This window comes from Garra rufa, chromosome 21 (assembly GCF_049309525.1).
Source record: "Garra rufa chromosome 21, GarRuf1.0, whole genome shotgun sequence".
NCBI classification, from domain to species: Eukaryota; Metazoa; Chordata; class Actinopteri; order Cypriniformes; family Cyprinidae; genus Garra; species Garra rufa.
In genome coordinates this window covers 35,103,804-35,122,844 of record NC_133381.1, presented here as the reverse complement: position 1 = coordinate 35,122,844, position 19,041 = coordinate 35,103,804, and the positions used below count along the sequence as shown (strand labels likewise).

Below are 19,041 nucleotides of genomic sequence, written 5' to 3'. Positions count from 1 at the left end.
ATGTTAGTAGTAGGAACTTTACAAGGCCACACAATCTAATGTTAACCTAGTAAAATGTGCGCTATTGAAGTGTCTGTGAACAGTGTGGAAGCTGAATAATAGCATGCTTACTGTATGACAGATGAGGGGGCCGGTGCAGGCACTTGTTCTTAAAATACTCTGTAATTTTTGGTCATACAGATAAAAGTAATACTTCTTTTGAATCTGTAAAGACTCTACGTTTATTTGTCTGCACTCACAATAACAACAAAAAGTTGTGCTTTTGTAAAATAATTAAAGCAAACGGTGCGTTTTCTGCCATCTTGGTCTCTAAACTTGAGCGCAAAATTTTGAAACTCTGTGTGTATACTTGCCATACAGACATTAGAAACATATATATCTATAGAAAGAAAAATGCTTACTTTTAAATTAACCAATTCAAGTAGAAAAAAATTAAGTGACTTAAGCCAGGGACTCGTCAATAAGTGACATCTCTTAAGCCGAAAACAAATAAACCATTCGTGTATCATTATTAAGATGTTAATGCCATCTTTTTGCTGTTTTTCTTCACTTCTTCTGGTGCATTGTTGCAAGCTTTTCTTTGCATGCACTTGAGTGCTTAGGCTATGTAGGCAATTAAAGGCTCATTATTATGATTTATATGGTTTATTAATAAACGTGCGACTAATAGTACACTAATGCTTAAAATGAACAACTACTAGTCGACCAGAAAAATCTTTAGTCGAGGGCAGCCCTAAAAAGTGGTTGTATTGAGAAATGAAATTTCCCTTAAATTCTTATAAGAGGTCATTGTACTATAAATACATCCTGTTTCAGGACTCAAAACTTCCTTGTTAGTCCAGAAACAGCTTTTATTGAAACCACGCAGCCAAAATGCGCTGACAAAATAGTGCGACAAAAGACCCGCAGAAGATGATCAATGGCTACTTGTGATCCTAACACTGTGTCTACACCGAATGCGACTGTTGTTGCATTTTAATATTCAAAACTGTTGCTCGATCATAACAGTGGGTGTTCACTTAAGTGTTTCCTCCCAAGAGGCAAAATATTAGATGAGAAAAAAATTCTTCTTATAAAAATAAAACAATAACAATAAAACATGTATTAAAACCTTGTTTTTTCTCAAAAGAAAAACTGTCCGACTGCAACACCAGGAGGTAAAGTTACAGCGGGTGTCCGCATCGCTCTCACCTCTCCTGAGCCCACTTAGTTTTAACAGACCCACAAAAGATAATAAAAATAGTTAAAACTATTAAAAAAAAATAGCTGAACGTACGTTTAAAAAAAATATACGGTTTAAATTGTTACTGCCTTGAGTTATTATTTTGGAATAAATGTAAAACGCTTAAAAACACTGACTTGATCGCTTTAATAGAATATTGATTACATTGTTAATGTAAAAATCTAAAATATAATTGTTTTCTTTTTCCTTTTTTACTGATAGTGTAATTAATTTGTATTTAACCAAGGAAATTTGGCTGGATCATGAATTTACATTTGATTTAAAAAAAAAGCAGCACACCTATTTCAAAGAGAGGGTCAAAAACAGCCCATTTACTAATAAATTATGATGTTTTTAATGTAAAAATCTTTTAAACATTTTAAGAAGATATTAATATTTTTAGTAGTGATTTAAAGGAAATTTATTTAAATTAAAATGAATGTATTTACATAAATAAATACATCTAACCAATAAATAAATAAATAGACAAATAAATAGACAAATAACTAAAATAAATAGATAAATGGGCCAAAGACAAAATATGGTTTAAGCATAAAAACAATAAGTGTAATACTGCTTTAAATTGTTTTTGTTTTTCCCAAAAAAATATTTAAAAGTTTTCTGTTTAATTTAATTGCATTTTCGTTTTTGTTTTTCTGAGCAAAAAATAAATATCATACATTTTTCCATAATTTACAGAAGACACCCACTAAAATGTCATTCAGTGTAACAATCTTATCAGGAAAAATCTAATTATGACATTAAAAGATGAATTACTTTTACTCCAAATACTAATTAATAATTCTACATTTTTGCTACTATGCTAGGTTTTGCCCATTTGCCAAATTTTATTCTCCAAAAACGTATTTAAAACCTTAAAAGTAGACACTTTACTTGCATTTAATGTGCTTTCTATGGACATAAAATCACTTTTATTTCTTTATTTTTTTTTTTTTTGATGTGGACATCTTAACATCTTTGACCCAAATAAATAAATAAATAAAACTAAGTAAATAGAAAATAAATAAACAGACAAACAACTAACTAAAATAATTCAATGAATAAATCTAACCAAGTAAAAAAATGAAAATAAATAAATAAAACAACTGCATAAAAAATAAACAAATAAATCGATCCAAGTCAATAATATAGAAAGAATTGAAATAAATAAATCTATCCAAGTAAATAAATAAAAATAAATAACTGAGATAACTACACAAAAAAATTTAATAAATAAAAAATTCTAACCAAGTGAATAGAAATAATTAACTAAAATAAATAAAAGAGAAGGTGAAAAATAAGATTGAAAACAACCAATTACTAATAAATTATGATGTTTTTAATGCACAAATCTTAAAAACATTAAAGTAAATATTAATATTTTTTAGTAGTGCTTTAAAGGAAATTAAAAGAATTTACAGAGAGTCATTTTCCTACGTTAACAAACTCGTTAGTACACCAAACATTCTCAAAGAAGGTAGAAAAAACATAGATAACTTGACTATCCTGACCAGTTCTTAGTTACAACAACACACTACAAGTTTTGTGTGTCTTGCATTGTGGTGTGGGTTTCAAGGGTTATGTTGTGCAAACTGAATGAACTAAATGTGTCACAAACAAACACACACACACACACCAGAAAACACACAAAGCCACTGCGAGAGCTCAGCCTCATAATGACCTACCATGGAGCAATGTTACAAAGAGGGGATTTCGCCACTTCTCTCTTCTAGGAATATGTGTGTGTGCTGAGAGAAAGGCAGAAGGATGTAGAAAACCAAGCTAAACCGGGCCACACACCCACACACACACAGCATGTCCATTTCCCGAGCAAATTATATCAGTCCATTGGTCTTCACACACTATCAGAAAAGCGAGAACACAAACCGAGGCCTTGTGACAGCGATTGAGAATGACAGCTGACCTATGAAACTCACTCGTCTGCCACTACGGCGCTCTTACATCAATGTGGACCACATACTGACCCGTCCAGATCGCTCTCTGTTATTCATGAGACGAACAGCCCTAAAAATCCTTCACAACGAACCGCCGTTTAGCTTAATGGCTAATCATTAGTTGCTAAAACGGACGCGAGCGGACACACTCAGGTCTGCGTCTACGCCGGCCGCTGTGACTCACCCTCATTTCTATAAAAAGCGAGCAAATGCATGGCCACGTGACCTCGAGAGCGCAACAGACGGAAGAAAAAAAAAGCACCAGTAGATTTGACAGTTTCTTATCTGAGCAACATCTGTGACAGATAACAGAACAACATGACAGGCCTCTATTTTAACATCCACAGCGAACGATTCACTGCCGCCCACCTGCGCCGAAATGCGGCGCTAGTGTGGACACGAAGGGTATTTCGGGGTATGAAAGAGGAGAAAAACGGGTGAGACAAAGCGCTAAAGGGCATCATGGGGGCTGGGAAAGAAAGAGCGACGGGGAGAGAGAGCAGATGCTGACACTGAGATGCTCTGACACTTCTACAGCCCCAGGAGTCACAGCATGTTAGTGCAGTGTGACAGAGCAACCTTTAAAGGCCAAACACTGAGCATCAGCAAACCTAACGGCCTCAACATCTTTCCGTACAGCAGCTACACACACACACACACACACACACACACACACACACACTCGATAAAGCCTCTAGAGAGGATGCAGCAGATGTAACTGTGATGGTGTGTTGCATGTTTGACGACAACAAGTAAATCAGACAATTATTAAAGAGTGACAGTCTGTTAGTCAGGCAGCGACTGAGCATCTTTCTTTTTGTTTTGCCGTTCGTATATGAACATCCTGCCGTAAGTGGATGAAAGGGAAAGATCAAAGCTTGAAATATTTCATGGTACATCATACCCAATGAGACATCCTGATTTATAGGAATTGTGCTGCGGATCAAAAATGAAATAGAAGGAAGAGAGATTTCCTTCTGCCACCTGCAGGTCGCAGGCATTACTACATTGAAAGAACAACCAACTAGAAAAAAAAGTCATCCTAATTTTTATGCCATATCCATCAACAAAATAGAAAGTCTAGAAAGGTCTACAATAATAATAATATTAACAATAATAATAATAATAATAATAATAATAACGAAAGTATTAATGATTTTGAAATTAAGGAACTAAAATAACTAAATAAATAAAAATAAGTAAATAGCTAAAATACTACATAAAAATAAATAAATAAGAAAAATAATTAACTAATAGAAATAAGGAACTAAATTTAATTAATAATAAATCACGCAATTAATAAAAAATAAATAACTAAAAGAACTATATAAAGAATGAATGAATAAAGAAAAATTAACTAACAGAAATTAAGAACTAAAACTAAACTAAATAAATGAACTAAAATCATGCATAAATAAATAAAGAGAACTAAGCTAATAGAAAATAAGAACTGAATAAAATCAACAAAAATCTGAGATAAGTAATTAAAATAACAACAAAGAGAAAAAAATAGAGAAATAATTAAATAAACAAATATATAAATGAATAAATACACCCAAGTAAATAAACAAATAAAAATAAATAACTAAAATAACTACATAAGTAAATAAATTAAAAGTAACAAAGAAACTAAATAAAAGAACATAAATCAAATCAAATTAATCTAAACAAGTGAAATATACATATATATAAAACTTCAGCACATGCATGGGCTAACTGTATGTATAACAGCTCAAGCTAATTTTGTTTTCTAATAGAGTTTCTAAAGGCTTAATTATGTTTTAAGACAATTTTGTTCCCCACAAATACAAATAAGTGACTAAAAAAAACAGCAAAAAAACATACAAATAACCAGCTAAAATGAATAAATAAATAACTAAATAAACAAATAAAATAAAGAAATAAACAATCAAGAAAATAACTAAAACAAAAATAATAGATAATTACAATAACTAATTAGACACAAATAAATAAATAAATAAATAAATAAGAGAAATACATAAATAAAAAGTTAAATAAATAAATAGCCAAATAAATAAATAAATCTAAGTAAATAAATAAAAAGAAAACTAAAAGAACTTCATAAAGAAAGAAAGAAAGAAAGAAAACCAAGTAAATAAATAAATAAATAGATAAATAACTAAAATTAATGAATAAATAAATAAACTACATAAATAAATCTAAATAAACCAAGTCAATTAAAAATAATAATAAATTGACAAATAACAAACTAAAATAAGTAAATAAATAAATCTAACCAAGGAAATAAATAAACAAACAGACAAATAACTAAAATAAAACAAAAATCATAGATAAATAATTAAATAACTAACAATAAAGAAGAATAAGGAAGTAAATAAATTAACAGAGAAATAAATAAAATCTAAACAAGTAAATAAATAAATAGACAAATAACTAAAATGAATGAATAAATGAATATTTACATACATAAATGAATAAATCTAAATAAACCAGGTAAAAAAAAATAAACAGACAAATAACTAACTAAAATAAATAAATAAATAAATAAATCTAACCAAGTAAATAAAAACAAATAAATAACTAAAATAACATAAGAATAAAAAAAAAATCTATAAATCACTAAAATATATCACTATATAATAAAAAAAAATCATTAAAAGAAAATAAATAATTTAAATAAATAAATAAATCTTACCAAGTAAATGAATAAAAATAAATAAATAACTAAAATAACTACACAAAAATAAATAAACACATACATAAACAAATCTAACCAAGTGAATAAAATAACTAAAATAACAATAAATAAATAAATAATCTAATAGAAATTAAGAACCAAATAAACTAAACAAGAAAATATTGTTAAATGTTTAAAAGATATACTAAATAAAGGTAGAAATAACTAAAATAAATTAATAAAACATAACATAAGAATAAATAAATAAATCTATAGACCAAACCAAGTAAATACAAATAAATCACTAAAAGAAAATATATATTTTAAATAAATAAATAAATAAATCTAACCAAGTAAATGAAAATAAATAACTAAAATAACTACATAAAAATAAATAAACACAAATAAATTAATCTAACCAAGTGAATAAAATAACTAAAATAACAATAAATAGTCTAATATAAGTTAAGAACCAAATACACTAAACAAGAAAAAGAATGATTAAAAGATATACTAAATAAAGGGAGAAATTGCTAATAATGAATTAAATAAATAGACAAGTGACTAACTAAAATAAATTAATAAAACATAACATAAGAATAAATAAATCTATAGACCTAACCAAGTAAATAAAAATAAATCACTTACAAGAAAATAATATTTTTAAATAAATGAATAAATAAATCTAACCAAGTAAATGAAAATAAATAACTAAAATAACTACATAAAAATAAATAAACACAACTAAATTAATCTAACCAAGTGAATAAAATAACTAAAATAACAATAAATAAATAAATAATTATAATATAAGTGAAGAACCAAATAAACTAAACAAGAAAAAGAAATGATTAAAAGATATACTAAATAAAGGGAGAAATAACGTAACATAATAATGAATTAAATAAATAGCCAAATAACTAAAATAAATAAATAAATAACAAAGTAAACAAAAACAAATAAAAAACTACATAAATAATAAATTAAAAAATAAATCGTAAAAAAATTACTAAACAATGCAAGAACTATATTTGTGTAAAAGAATTTGTGTAAGCTGACCTCTCATAGATGGTCCTCAGAGTGACCTGATCTGAGACTCCATCCGCTTCCTCCAGGAAGAGAATGATCCAGGATGTGCGGTACGGCCACTCCTCCGTCAGGTTGATCCAGGACGCCAGTCGGTCCCAATTAAAAATGATCTGATTGGCCCTGAGCAGGCGACCTATCAGAAGACACTTCATTACTGTTATATATTTGTAAACTCACTGCTTATGTCTTTAACATACCACAATCAATAATGAATGTATGGAAGTATAATTAGGTCACACTGACCTGTGACTGACACTATGTTGAGCAGCCTCCTCATCGTCTGCGGGCTGATGTCACTGAACCAGTCTTCGGTGACCAGCAGCTTGGTCAGGTCAAAGGACATCTGGCGCGTGACAGAGCGCTGCATCTGTCTCCTGCGGTACGTGTCCTACACACCAATATGGAGACAACTCAATGTCAGGAGGCTGTTTGTGTGATACCTGTAGGCCACTTCTGCACACACAGTATTGACGCTTTGCTTTAGTGTTCTGTCATGTACCTGTGAACTGTGAGTACGTTTATATCCTGTTTTACCACAATAGCACTGTGTTTCCACATTGTCTTCACAGTTCAGTCTCTCTCTTTTGCTAACAGTCAGACACACACATACACATAGACTTAAGATGCAACCGTCTAATTAGTATGCAGTATAAATCAGAAACACAGAGAAAGTATCATGGCCTCAGAAATTATTTTGACTTTTAAGCTACATAAATTAGAAGTACAGCCGTAGAGAAAAATATGCTTCTACAAACAAATGATAAACTTACAGCAAACATTTCCTGCACTTACTTTTAACCAACTGGTCCCAACATCATTTTCACTGCATGTGTGAAGTAATACATTTTAGCACAACCATAATAATTTAACCAATGAAAATAAAAATTATGAATTATTAAAATCAAAGCTAAAATACAATAAAAATAATATGTATGAAGTAATGATAATGACTACAACAATGCAAAAGTATTTATTATGAAATATAATTATTATATACTATTATACAAAAATGTTTAATAGAATTCAAATATAATAAAATTAATATGTATTAAGTAATAATAGTTTGACTACAACAATGAATATGCATTAACTATCAATACAAGTCAAATACAATAAAAAAATTTATCAAATGTTCTTATTATATAAAATGAAAGTATATTATTAAAAATATGAATATAAAATATATTTTACCAAAACATAAACAAAAATATAATACAGCTAAAATATAATAAAAATATGTATGAAGTAAATAAAATTTATTAATTATGAAATAGGGAATTATTATATATTATATATTTCTATTATTAATATTATTATTATTATTATTATTAATAATAATATTTTATAAAAAATATTATATAAAATCACATAATAGATAAATATACATTTTAAATAATACTGGTTAAAATCATAAATAATGATTTATTTTCATCTTTCTTTGGGCTGTCAAACTGTTAAGCTGATTTAATAAAACTATAAATATCAAATATATTTTACAAAACAATAAAAAATAAATCAACTAAAATATAATAATAGAGTATAAATATTAAAAAAACTAAAATATACTTTCAAATAATGTATTAAGTAATGATAATGACTACAAAAATGCAAATGTATTTTGAAATATGAATTATTATATATTATAAATATAAAAAATATAACAAAATATATTTTATTGTTATAATTATTACTACTACTACTATATAAAATATAAAATGTATTATATAAAATTACATAATATTTAAATATACATTATAGATAATAATGGTTAAAATCATGAATAATAAATTATTTTTTATCTTTGGGCTGTCAAATTGTCAAGCTGAATTATTCAAACTATGAGTATAAAATATATTATAAAAAATAAACTAAAATATAATGATACAACTAAAATTCTGTAAAAAAAAATAAATAATAATAATAATAATAATATGCATCAGGTAATGAAAATGACCACAACAATGCAAATGTATTAAATATGACATATAATTAATTATTATAGACTATTATAAATATAAAAAAATAACAAAAATATTTTAGTTCAATATAACTAAAATATAATAAAAATATTAAGTAATGATAGTTACCACAACAATAAATATGCATTAACTATAAAATATAATAAAAACATAAAATATAATAACATTATCAAATGTTATTACTACTACTATTATTATTATTATATAAAATAAAAAAGTATATAAAATTAAATAATATATGAATATACATTATGAATAATAATGGTTATAATTATGAATATTTATTTATTTTCATCTTCCTTTGAGCTGTCAAAATGTTAAGCTTAAAATTAAAACTAAATACAGATAAAATACAATAAAAATAACATGAAGTAATGATGATGACTACAACCATGCAAATGTATTAATTATGACTTACAATGATTACTTATTATTATAAATATAAAAAACATTTACATTTACAACTAAAATATACAAATAAATATGCATTAAAAACACAAAATATACTAACATTTATTAAATGTTATAATTACTGCTGCTACTACTACTATTTATTATTATTATTATTATATAAAATATAATTATATTATATTATAAATTAAATATATCAAAAACTAAAATATAAATCTACATTGGGAATAGTAATGATTTATCTTTCTTTGGGCTGTCAAACTGTCGAGCTACATATTTCTCACTTGAGAGTGAATGTTGGAAAACGTTGGAAACAATCATCATCTCATCAGAACAAAAACTTTCACTCATGTTTATGAATGCAGTGAAATGGCAGTTGCAGTGGATTGTATAAGGAGCTGCTGATTCAATGTTGTGTCTGGTCAATTTGTTGTGCATGACTTTTTGACTTGTCCTGAGAGGTCTGTCTGACTGATACGTCTGCTCGTCTCTTAAAGCATCAGCTGGTCCAATACGAGAACAATGCAGAGCTGATCACGAGCTCTGGAGGGTCAAAGCTTTAAGCCTACTTTGAAGTTTTTAATACTGAACTTGTGACTTGACTGCTACTGGGAACACATGGCCATCAATAAGGTGGCCCCTTTTTGATCCAGGATGATGGAGGGGAGCCTTATGTAAAAATATGCATGATGAAATTAGTCTGTAATGTACCAAAACTTAGAAATAAATGTATCAAGAAAGAACCCAACAGAACCTTAGTTTGACCTCACCGCTTAAAGGGGTCATCGGATGCCCATTTTCCACAAGTTGATATGATTCTTAATGAGAAGTCTATAACATACTTTGGTTAAAATTTCTCAAAGGTAGTGTAAAAAACAGTCTTTTTACCTTGTCAAAATCAGCCCTTTTTAGAGCGAGCTATTCTGTTGCGTGTTCTTGTAAATGCTAATGAGCTCTGCTCGCCCCGCCCCCCTCTGCCGTGGGATGACGAGCCGTAATGTTTACTTTAGCCTCGTTTAGCTGCGAAACTTGCTAACCAACACATTATTAAGAAAGGCCATTTGCAAAGATGTATAAATAAACCCTTATACTCACTTCTGCTGTGGGGGAAGCTGCATCACAAATGATTCACACGAATATAGACGCATATGTAGATCGGGATCAGCAGCTCATTAATGCTTATTGCATTTTTTTATTGTTATTAGAGGTAGAATTTGTAGTAGTTTTTCAATAAAATAAAATAAATTATTAAAACAGATAAACAATAATAAATAATATTTTATTTAATAATAAATTAAATAAAATAAAAAAATAAAACATTTTTTTTAAATACAAAATTGAATTAATTAATTATAAATTGTATAAGTAAATAAATAAAGAAAATTAAAATAAAATAAAATAAAATTAGAACAAAACAAAAAAACAAAATAGAAGTTGTGGAATATTTTCTTTTTTGTTCTACAGAAAAAAAGTCAGTCATGCATGTGTATAAAAAAAAAAAAATTAATTAAAATAATACCAAAATAAAATAGAAATAGAAAATAGAATAAATTAAATTCTATATAAATAAATAAAGTAAAATAATAAAAATAAATAAAAATTTATTTAAAAATAAATTAAATAAATCAAATAAAACATTTAATTAAAAAAATATAGTAAAATATGAAAACAATGAAAAAAAAAATGAAACAATGAAATAAAAAATAAAATGTAATTTAAAAAAAATAATTAAAAATAAATTAAGTAAAAAAATAATATACACTTACATATATACACACACACATACATATATATATATATATATATATATATATATATATACACACATACACACATATACAACGTACACATGCTCTCACACTGTCCCACAGCAACATTAAAATGGTGTAGATTAGTGTACAATGTTTTAGAATAATAATTTATTCTCATTTACCATTTTTAATATTGGGGACGTCCAAGTTATGACATATTTTAACCTTCTTTTTTTTTTTTAAAGGTGCAGTGTGTAGATTTTTGCGGCATCTAGCGGTGAGGTTGTGAATTGCAACAGTCCACCACTCACCCCTCCCTTTACAGAAGCTACGGTAGCCGATACAGGATTAAGATGTCGTTGTTTTAGACAGCAAAGAATAATGAGGTTTCTTTTAAAATGTAAATTAGGGAATTATATTTACTTAATTATTCAATAAAACGATGTTATTGTGAATTTTACTGTTACTTGTTCATCTTTGTGTCAGTGTTTTTCACAAAGAACAACAGTGATGAAAAGCGATCTGTAGAGCAGTTTGTCCGTTCAGGGCTACTGTAGAAACATAACGGCGGCTTCCATGTCAGGGGACCCGCGGTCTATGTAGATATAAACCGATAATTCTAAGTTAATAAAAACATAATGGTTCATTGTGTAAGGTCTTTATACACCCCTGAAAACATAGTTATGTATAATATATTGCATTTCTGTCTGGAGATCATCTTAAATATTACACATTGCACCTTTAAGTAACACAATAGTTACTTTCCCTGGAAATTATTTACTTTTATAATGATGTAACTCAGTTACTAACTCAGTTACTATTTGTGAGAAGTAACTAGTAACTATAACTAATTCCCTTTTTAAAGTAACATGCCCTACACTGCCGCTTAATGGAGCCACCCTACTATTTTTCTTCCACGAGCTGTTTGCGAAACCTGCTCAACAACTTTCCACAACAAAACGTGTGGATCAGGGGTACGGTGGGCTGGATGCTTAGCCAAGAAACAGCAGAGGCAAAACAAGAGGAGCATGCCCCTGAAATAAAGAGGGGCCAAATAAAGGAGGCAGATAAATCAGCCAAGCAAACAAACAGCCCTCGCAGGGCGAGCAGAGGAGCCACTTAGCCTCCTGCCTCCGTGCCGCCGTGCCAGTGCTTTGTCACCGAGACCCACTGCTGCTGCACCCCGTCATTAGGCAATGGCATCTCAGCGGGAAGAGTAAACAGACATTAAATCAATTACAGACGCTCCTCGGCGACATCCAGGGTCTCTGACAATACCCCCCCCTCCTCCAAAACACACACACAAACAAACACACAAGACATGGGCCTAACTGTCCTTTCTAACTGTGAATAAATGAATCATACAGGCGTAAAAGAGCTTGTTAGAGGGAATAAGCATGGTTAGAGTCTTTATAAATGAGTTATTAATGAGTTACTAATGAGGTAATAGCAGCCATATGGCCATGGTTGAGCTGGCCATCTCGAGTCGTGTTGATGGGAAGTGGTGGGAGTGTTGGAGGCTAAGTCTTACCCGGCGGTTCAGTGCTGTTTTGCTGCCCTGCCTGCCCTGCTCGCCGAGACTGTTCTGAGACAACTTCCTGTCCATGTCCTCTTGCCACGCTACAGATGGAAAGAGTCAGACGTTCAGAGGAGGTATCGGAGCGGAAAAGCTGTGCTGTTAGTCTATATTAAACGCACTGCACCACAGATGATGCGGACGGCAAATTGCAACAAATATCTGCCACATAAATTAAACAAATGAGATGAACAGATCACAAACATCTTGTTATGCATAAATTGCGTTAAAGAACACTAAGGCGTTCAGATGTTGTGGAATATTTTCTTTTTTGTTCTACAGAAAAAAAGAAAGTCATGCATGTTTGGAACAACATGAATGAATTTTGAGTTTGGGGGTTTGAGGGCCTTTAAGTGCATTTTTGTATAGCAGGTACTAAAAGAGGAAATTCGTTTAAATGAAATCTACATTTTTGTTGTATGGTGGTGTGAATAAAATGAAATAAAAATAAAATGTAATTAAATACAAAATAAAATAAACAAATATAATAAAAATATAAAAAATTAATTTTTCAAAATAAATTAAAATAGAGTAAAATAATAAACTTAAATTAAATTGAAAATAAAGTAAAATAAAATAATATATTTGAATTAAAAAATAAAAAATAAATTAAAAAAATAAATTAAAAATACTAATTGAAATTAAATTTAAAAATAGAATTAAGACAATAAAATAATTAAACTAAAATAAAATATTTTTATAAAATAAACTAAATAAAAAACGAATTAAACACAAAAATGTAAAATGATTAAATAAAAATACAAAATAAATTACAAAAAAGTATTTTTTAAATATAAAATTTACTTAAATAAAATAAACAGAAACAAAATAATAAATGAAATCAAATCAAATAAAAATACAACAATAAAATTCTTAAATAAAAAACTTAAATTAAAAAAATAAAATATAAATATAAAATAAATTATATTCTATACAAATAAATTAATTAATTAAATACATTTATTTAACTAAATTAAATAATATATATTTAATTAAATTATACAAAAAAATATTAAATAAAATTCTAAAATGAAAAATAAATACAAAATTAAATAAATTATATTAAATTTAAAAAATAAGTTAAAAAAATAAAATTCTAAATTTTAATAAAATAATAAAATAAAAATATTACATAAAAAACTAACCAGATTAACACACCGTAAACATCCAGCAATACAAAAATGAATTTAAAGGGTAGCACACAAAACAATGCTGTTTTCTCACCCTCAAGTCATTTGAAACCAAAGTCAATAGGGACTTTGCATTGTATGGACAAAAAAAGTTTTAAACAACAACATGAGGGTAAAAGATAATAAAATTTTAATCTTTGGGTGAATTCTCTCTTTAATCTTCATGCCAAGTCCCAATTTTCATGCCAGCTCAAAGTACTACGTATTCTGTAAAAGTATGCATATTGCATTTCTGAATTCTGCTTATACTGACCATCAGAGTTCAGCTGATCCGCATTGGCTGGTGTGGAAATGCAGAGTCTCTTGGCAGTGCTGAGGCCACGGCTGTTGAGGAACACGGGCAGGTGGATGATGTTTCGCATGTAGTCGTGGCCGTTGATGTTGGAGTCACGCAGCACACTGTTGAGGTTCTGGTTTATGGCCTTGATGATGATATGAGGGTCACTGGCAAAGATGGAGATAAATGGACCTTTAGAGAAGAGCACCCGAACCTGCAAACAAAAGAGACAAGAAGGTTTCCTCTCGATTAAGATGAGAAAATCAGGTCTAAGTTGAAGCCTATTGGTTAGAATACATTGCTTATTATTAGTTAATGCATTAGACATCATAAGAATATACAGTAACGCTTTAGTATAGGGACCAATTCTCACTATTAACTAGCTGATTATTAGCATGCATAATACAAGCATATTGGCTATTTATTAGTACTTATAAAGCACATTTTAATGCCCTATTCTGCATGACCATAATCTACACCCTTAATACCTAAGCTTAACTACCTTACTAACTAATAATAAGCACTATTTCGGAGTTATTAGTTAGTTAATAGTGACAACTTGACCTTAAAATAAAGTGTGACCAAATATAGTACAGTATGCATGGTAGGTCTGTTTAGAAAAGCTTTGTTATGATATGCTAAACAAATTTTTATTAAATCAAAAAGCATGTCTAATTAAATGAAATCATAAAACGATTTTTTTTTTTTTTTAATCATTCAGGTTTATTTTTTCAAAATCAGTTTTCTATAAATTTTCTGGATTCCAGTTTAATGGATTCATTACATTTTAATAAATCAAAAGCACCTCTAATAAATAAATCAAAAGCACCTCTAAAACATTTTATTTTTATTTTGTATTGCATGTTTTTATTGTAATTTTTTGGTGTGGTGTGTATTTACATTTTATTGTTAAATAAATTCAGTTTTTTTATTGCAAATATGCCTTAATAAATAATGTTTTAATAATACTTGTATTAGAAGTAGTAGTAGTAAAAGCATCTGTAAAAAAAAAAAAATTAAAAATAAAAATAATAATATATATATATATATATATATATATATATATATATAATTTTTATTTTTTTAAGACTAGTAGATTATTTATTTATTTATTTTTAGAAATACTGTATTACATTTTTTCTGCTAAATAAATTCTGGTCTTAATAGTAGTAGTAGTAGTAGTACAAGTAGTAGCATCTGTAATTAATTGATTTTATTTAAAATATATATTTTTATTTTTTCTAATTTTTTTTTTTTTTTTGGGAATACCGTGTTGTGTATTTACAGTTTTCTGCTAAACAAATTCTGGCTTTTTTTTTTTTTTTGTAAATATTCATTTATAAATGATGTTTAATAATAATATTATTGGTAATAGTAGTAGTAGTAGTAGTACTATTATGTCACAATTTCTTCAAGTTAAACCAAACTTTTATTTTGACAGGTTGCTGTGAAGACCTTTAAATTTCTGTTTGACATGATGATAGTTTTTTCTCAAAAGAAACGTTAAAATGCTCATGAAGTGGCTCTTGCAGCAGTTTTAGAGGTTATGTTTATGTATTCATGTACTCATATATTGTGGCGGATTCTTAACCTAACAACTACGTTACTAAGCATTAATAAGGAGTAATTAGAAGTGTATTGAGGCAAAAGTCACAGTTAATATTAAGTTAATAGTGAGAATTGCACCCTAATCTAACGCGTGACCAGAATAATGTATGTAGCTATTTGTTACTTATTTAAAAAAGAATTAAAAGAACTGTTTTATGTCTATCCTTGTATCTGTCAGTATTGTGTTTTGTTTCTGCTCTGTTTTCCTAGTGTTTTTCCCCCTGTGTTTCTAGTTCATTTGGTTTAGTCCTTGTTCCCCCCTTTGGTTTTGTTCTAGTTGGTCTAGTCCTTGCCCATATTTGTACTTCCCATCGTTATCTCATTTGTAGCCACTCCCCTGTCTAGTGTATAAATAGTCTTCAGTTCCTCACTCCCCCCTTCCGGTGTTAACGTCTCTTGGTGTTTGTTTGCTCCTCGGGTTTTGTTTCCAAGTTTCGACATGTTTTGTCTATTCCCTGCCTTTTGTTTTGTTTTGTTATTAATAAATCATTGTTTTGTTTATACTCCCGTTCCCTCGTGTTTTCCCTGGTTCCTCGTATAAGATATAGAATTTAGAAAGTAATCAGCAATAAGCAATTAATTACTTTTTTAAAGTAACTTACCTAACACTGTATGTGCTATACTAAACAAGGCCTATTTTTCATCTTTCACTCTCAGATCACCTTAGAATGAATACAGTTAGTCATAATTCTATTAGACTAGCTATGTTACACAATCCTATAGCTCAAATTATATGTTTAAATTACATGCATGTTCAACAAGCCATTCCGTATACAATTACACACACTCAAGTCATCATTTAAACATGATGGGACTTTCCAGACTAATGAAGAACGCCGTAACATGTATAAATGTCACAGGACACTGATTTGTAGGCCATTTAGCGATCACTGGGAAATATCTGCTGACGCTGCGGTTCTCCACGCCAACTAAATTGTGGCACAAAACATGCCATCTGCATTTATAGCCATCATTTTTCATATAGAACATCAGCTTTACCAACTGGAACGATATTAAACTTGAAGGAGAAATCCAGTTGGGTAATTCCTATCAAAATCGGAGACATAAAGATCCGAATTGAAAAGAGACGTGGCTAATTGTGCCACAAAGGAATCTTTGAGGGTTTTTGCAGGCTCTCTGGTAAACGGCAGATTTCATTAGCGGTGAACAGGCTGCCAACACAAGAGGATTATACCCAAATAATGACATTTAGCTGAAGGAAATTCCATTAGTCCAGCTGGGAGAGAGGAATCTGAACTTCTAGAGCTAAACAAGCCTGATCTCTGAGCACTGCTGCGCATCCATGAGATGTTTGAGAGGTGAAAAGGCTTGTTTTTCCCACAGAGTGGACATGAGGCACCTTGTTTGGCCATTTAGTCAAAAGCAGGAAGCGAGTGTGTTCGGACAGAATGAGTCTTTTATGTTTACTGCGGAGACGGATGGCTTGAGCCATCAAAAGCTTCTTGGCATTGGTTGAATACGCAGCCAAATGCGATCCTGGCAGTAATAAAGATTTGCATACTACCATTTGGTTGTATGGGAGATGTTTAATGAGATTTAATGCATGGTAGTGTACAGTGTTGTTTTTGACAACCATCTTAGATTTAGTCTTAGTCTTAGTCTTTTGGACTAAAATGGTTATTAGTTTTAGTCAAATTTTAGTCACTTCTATATGTGATAGTTTTAGTCCAATTTTAGTCGACGAAAAGTCAAAAAGGTTTTAGTCTAGTTATAGTCGACGAAAAGTCAAAAAGGTTTTAGTCTAGTTTTAGTCAAAAAAGGGGAAAAAGTAGTCTTTTAACAAATTAATGTAGGTCAGTAAGTATTTTGCTGTTGGGTAGTGTCACTTATAAGTTCTGAAAATTGCAGATCTATAGTTCAACACAATGTGAGCTTCCGGATCGACTATTTTCACCAATAATTACAATAATGAAGGATGTTTTAAAACATAAAATACAAACAAGGATGGAATGCTAAAGCGGCTTGCCATACTAGTATGGCAAGGAGTTTTTAATGCTAAAACGGCTTGCCATAGCGGCAGATACTTTCCAGTTTTAATTGGCATGCACAATAAGCAGAAATGTCATGCATTTTAAACGTCTGACGGACCCCACTAACATTTTCATCTATTCTCGTCTCGTCAACGAAAACTCACACACGTCTCGTCATGTTTTAGTCATCAACGAGCCATTTTTATCTCGTCATCGTCTCGTTATTGTCATGAAAAAAAGTGCCGTCAACGAAATGATTTCGTCATCGCCATCGTTGACGAAAACAACACTGGTAGTGTAAACACGCACCGTATCGAGCATCTGTAGCACTTTGTCTTGTTCACAGGAATCCAGGCCATCGATGATGACAGCCAGTCGCGTCTGATTCTGGGTGAAGCCGTCAATGGTTTTAGCCATTTTAGCCATGAGCTCCACTTCACACTTCAAAACCTGAGAGAAAAAGGACATAGATCAGCTATACGAAGCAACATGTAAAATACAGATGTTATTACAAAATAGCAAAATAAAGCAAAAAAAACTGAAGGACACCCTCTCCAAAGAGACTTGAAATAAAATCTGAATGATTTGGTTCAATATCTGGGCTCCTTGGCAATCCAAAGACTGCAAAATATGTTTAAATATGATAAATACATCTTCTGTCCATTCCACTGCAAAATAAAATAAAACAAATATTTATTTATCATATTTAGTGGTTTTATTTTATTTTATTTTAATGCAATGAAATGGATAGAAAATATTTTTATCATATTTAGTGGTTTTATTTTGTCCATTCCATTGCATTTATGAAACAAAATAACATAAAAAATCTGTCCATTACATATTTTGTGCTTTAATATTTTTTTTATTAATGTAATGGAATAGACAGAAAATGTATTTAGCATATTTAGTGGTTTAATTTTTATATATTTTTTAATTTTATTTCATTTATTAACAAAAAAATTTAATTAAAAAAATATATAAAATGTATCATATTTAGTGGTTTAAAATTAATTTAATTTTATTATATTAATGCAATGGAATAGACACAATTATTTATCAAATTTAGTGGTTTAATTTTTAATTTTTTTTTTATTTATGGAATGGACAGAAAATGAATTTATCATGTGTAGTGTTTTATTTTTTATACATTTTACACTTAATTTTATTAATGGAATGGACAAATGTGTTTATCATATTTAGTGGTTTAAGTTTGATTTTATTTGATTTTATTAATGCAATGGAATGGACAGAAGATGTATTTATTATATTTAGTAGTTTAATTTTTATTTAATTTATTTTATTTGATTTATTCATGGAATGGACAGAAAAAGTA

General features: G+C 29.0%; 1 protein-coding gene across 2 annotated transcripts in view; it reads right to left on the bottom strand.

The window, feature by feature from the left end:
- kidins220a (kinase D-interacting substrate 220a) overlaps positions 1 to 19,041 on the bottom strand; it is an 83,557-nt gene that overhangs the window by 45,393 nt on the left and 19,123 nt on the right. For both annotated transcript variants that reach the window (XM_073826723.1, XM_073826724.1), the window contains exons 17-21: positions 18,018 to 18,158; positions 14,086 to 14,323; positions 12,598 to 12,686; positions 7,169 to 7,313; positions 6,896 to 7,058 (exon numbers count right to left, since the gene is read on the bottom strand). In XM_073826723.1, the coding sequence (XP_073682824.1) occupies positions 6,896 to 7,058; positions 7,169 to 7,313; positions 12,598 to 12,686; positions 14,086 to 14,323; positions 18,018 to 18,158 (776 nt within the window). The remainder of the gene's footprint in view (positions 1 to 6,895; positions 7,059 to 7,168; positions 7,314 to 12,597; positions 12,687 to 14,085; positions 14,324 to 18,017; positions 18,159 to 19,041) is intronic.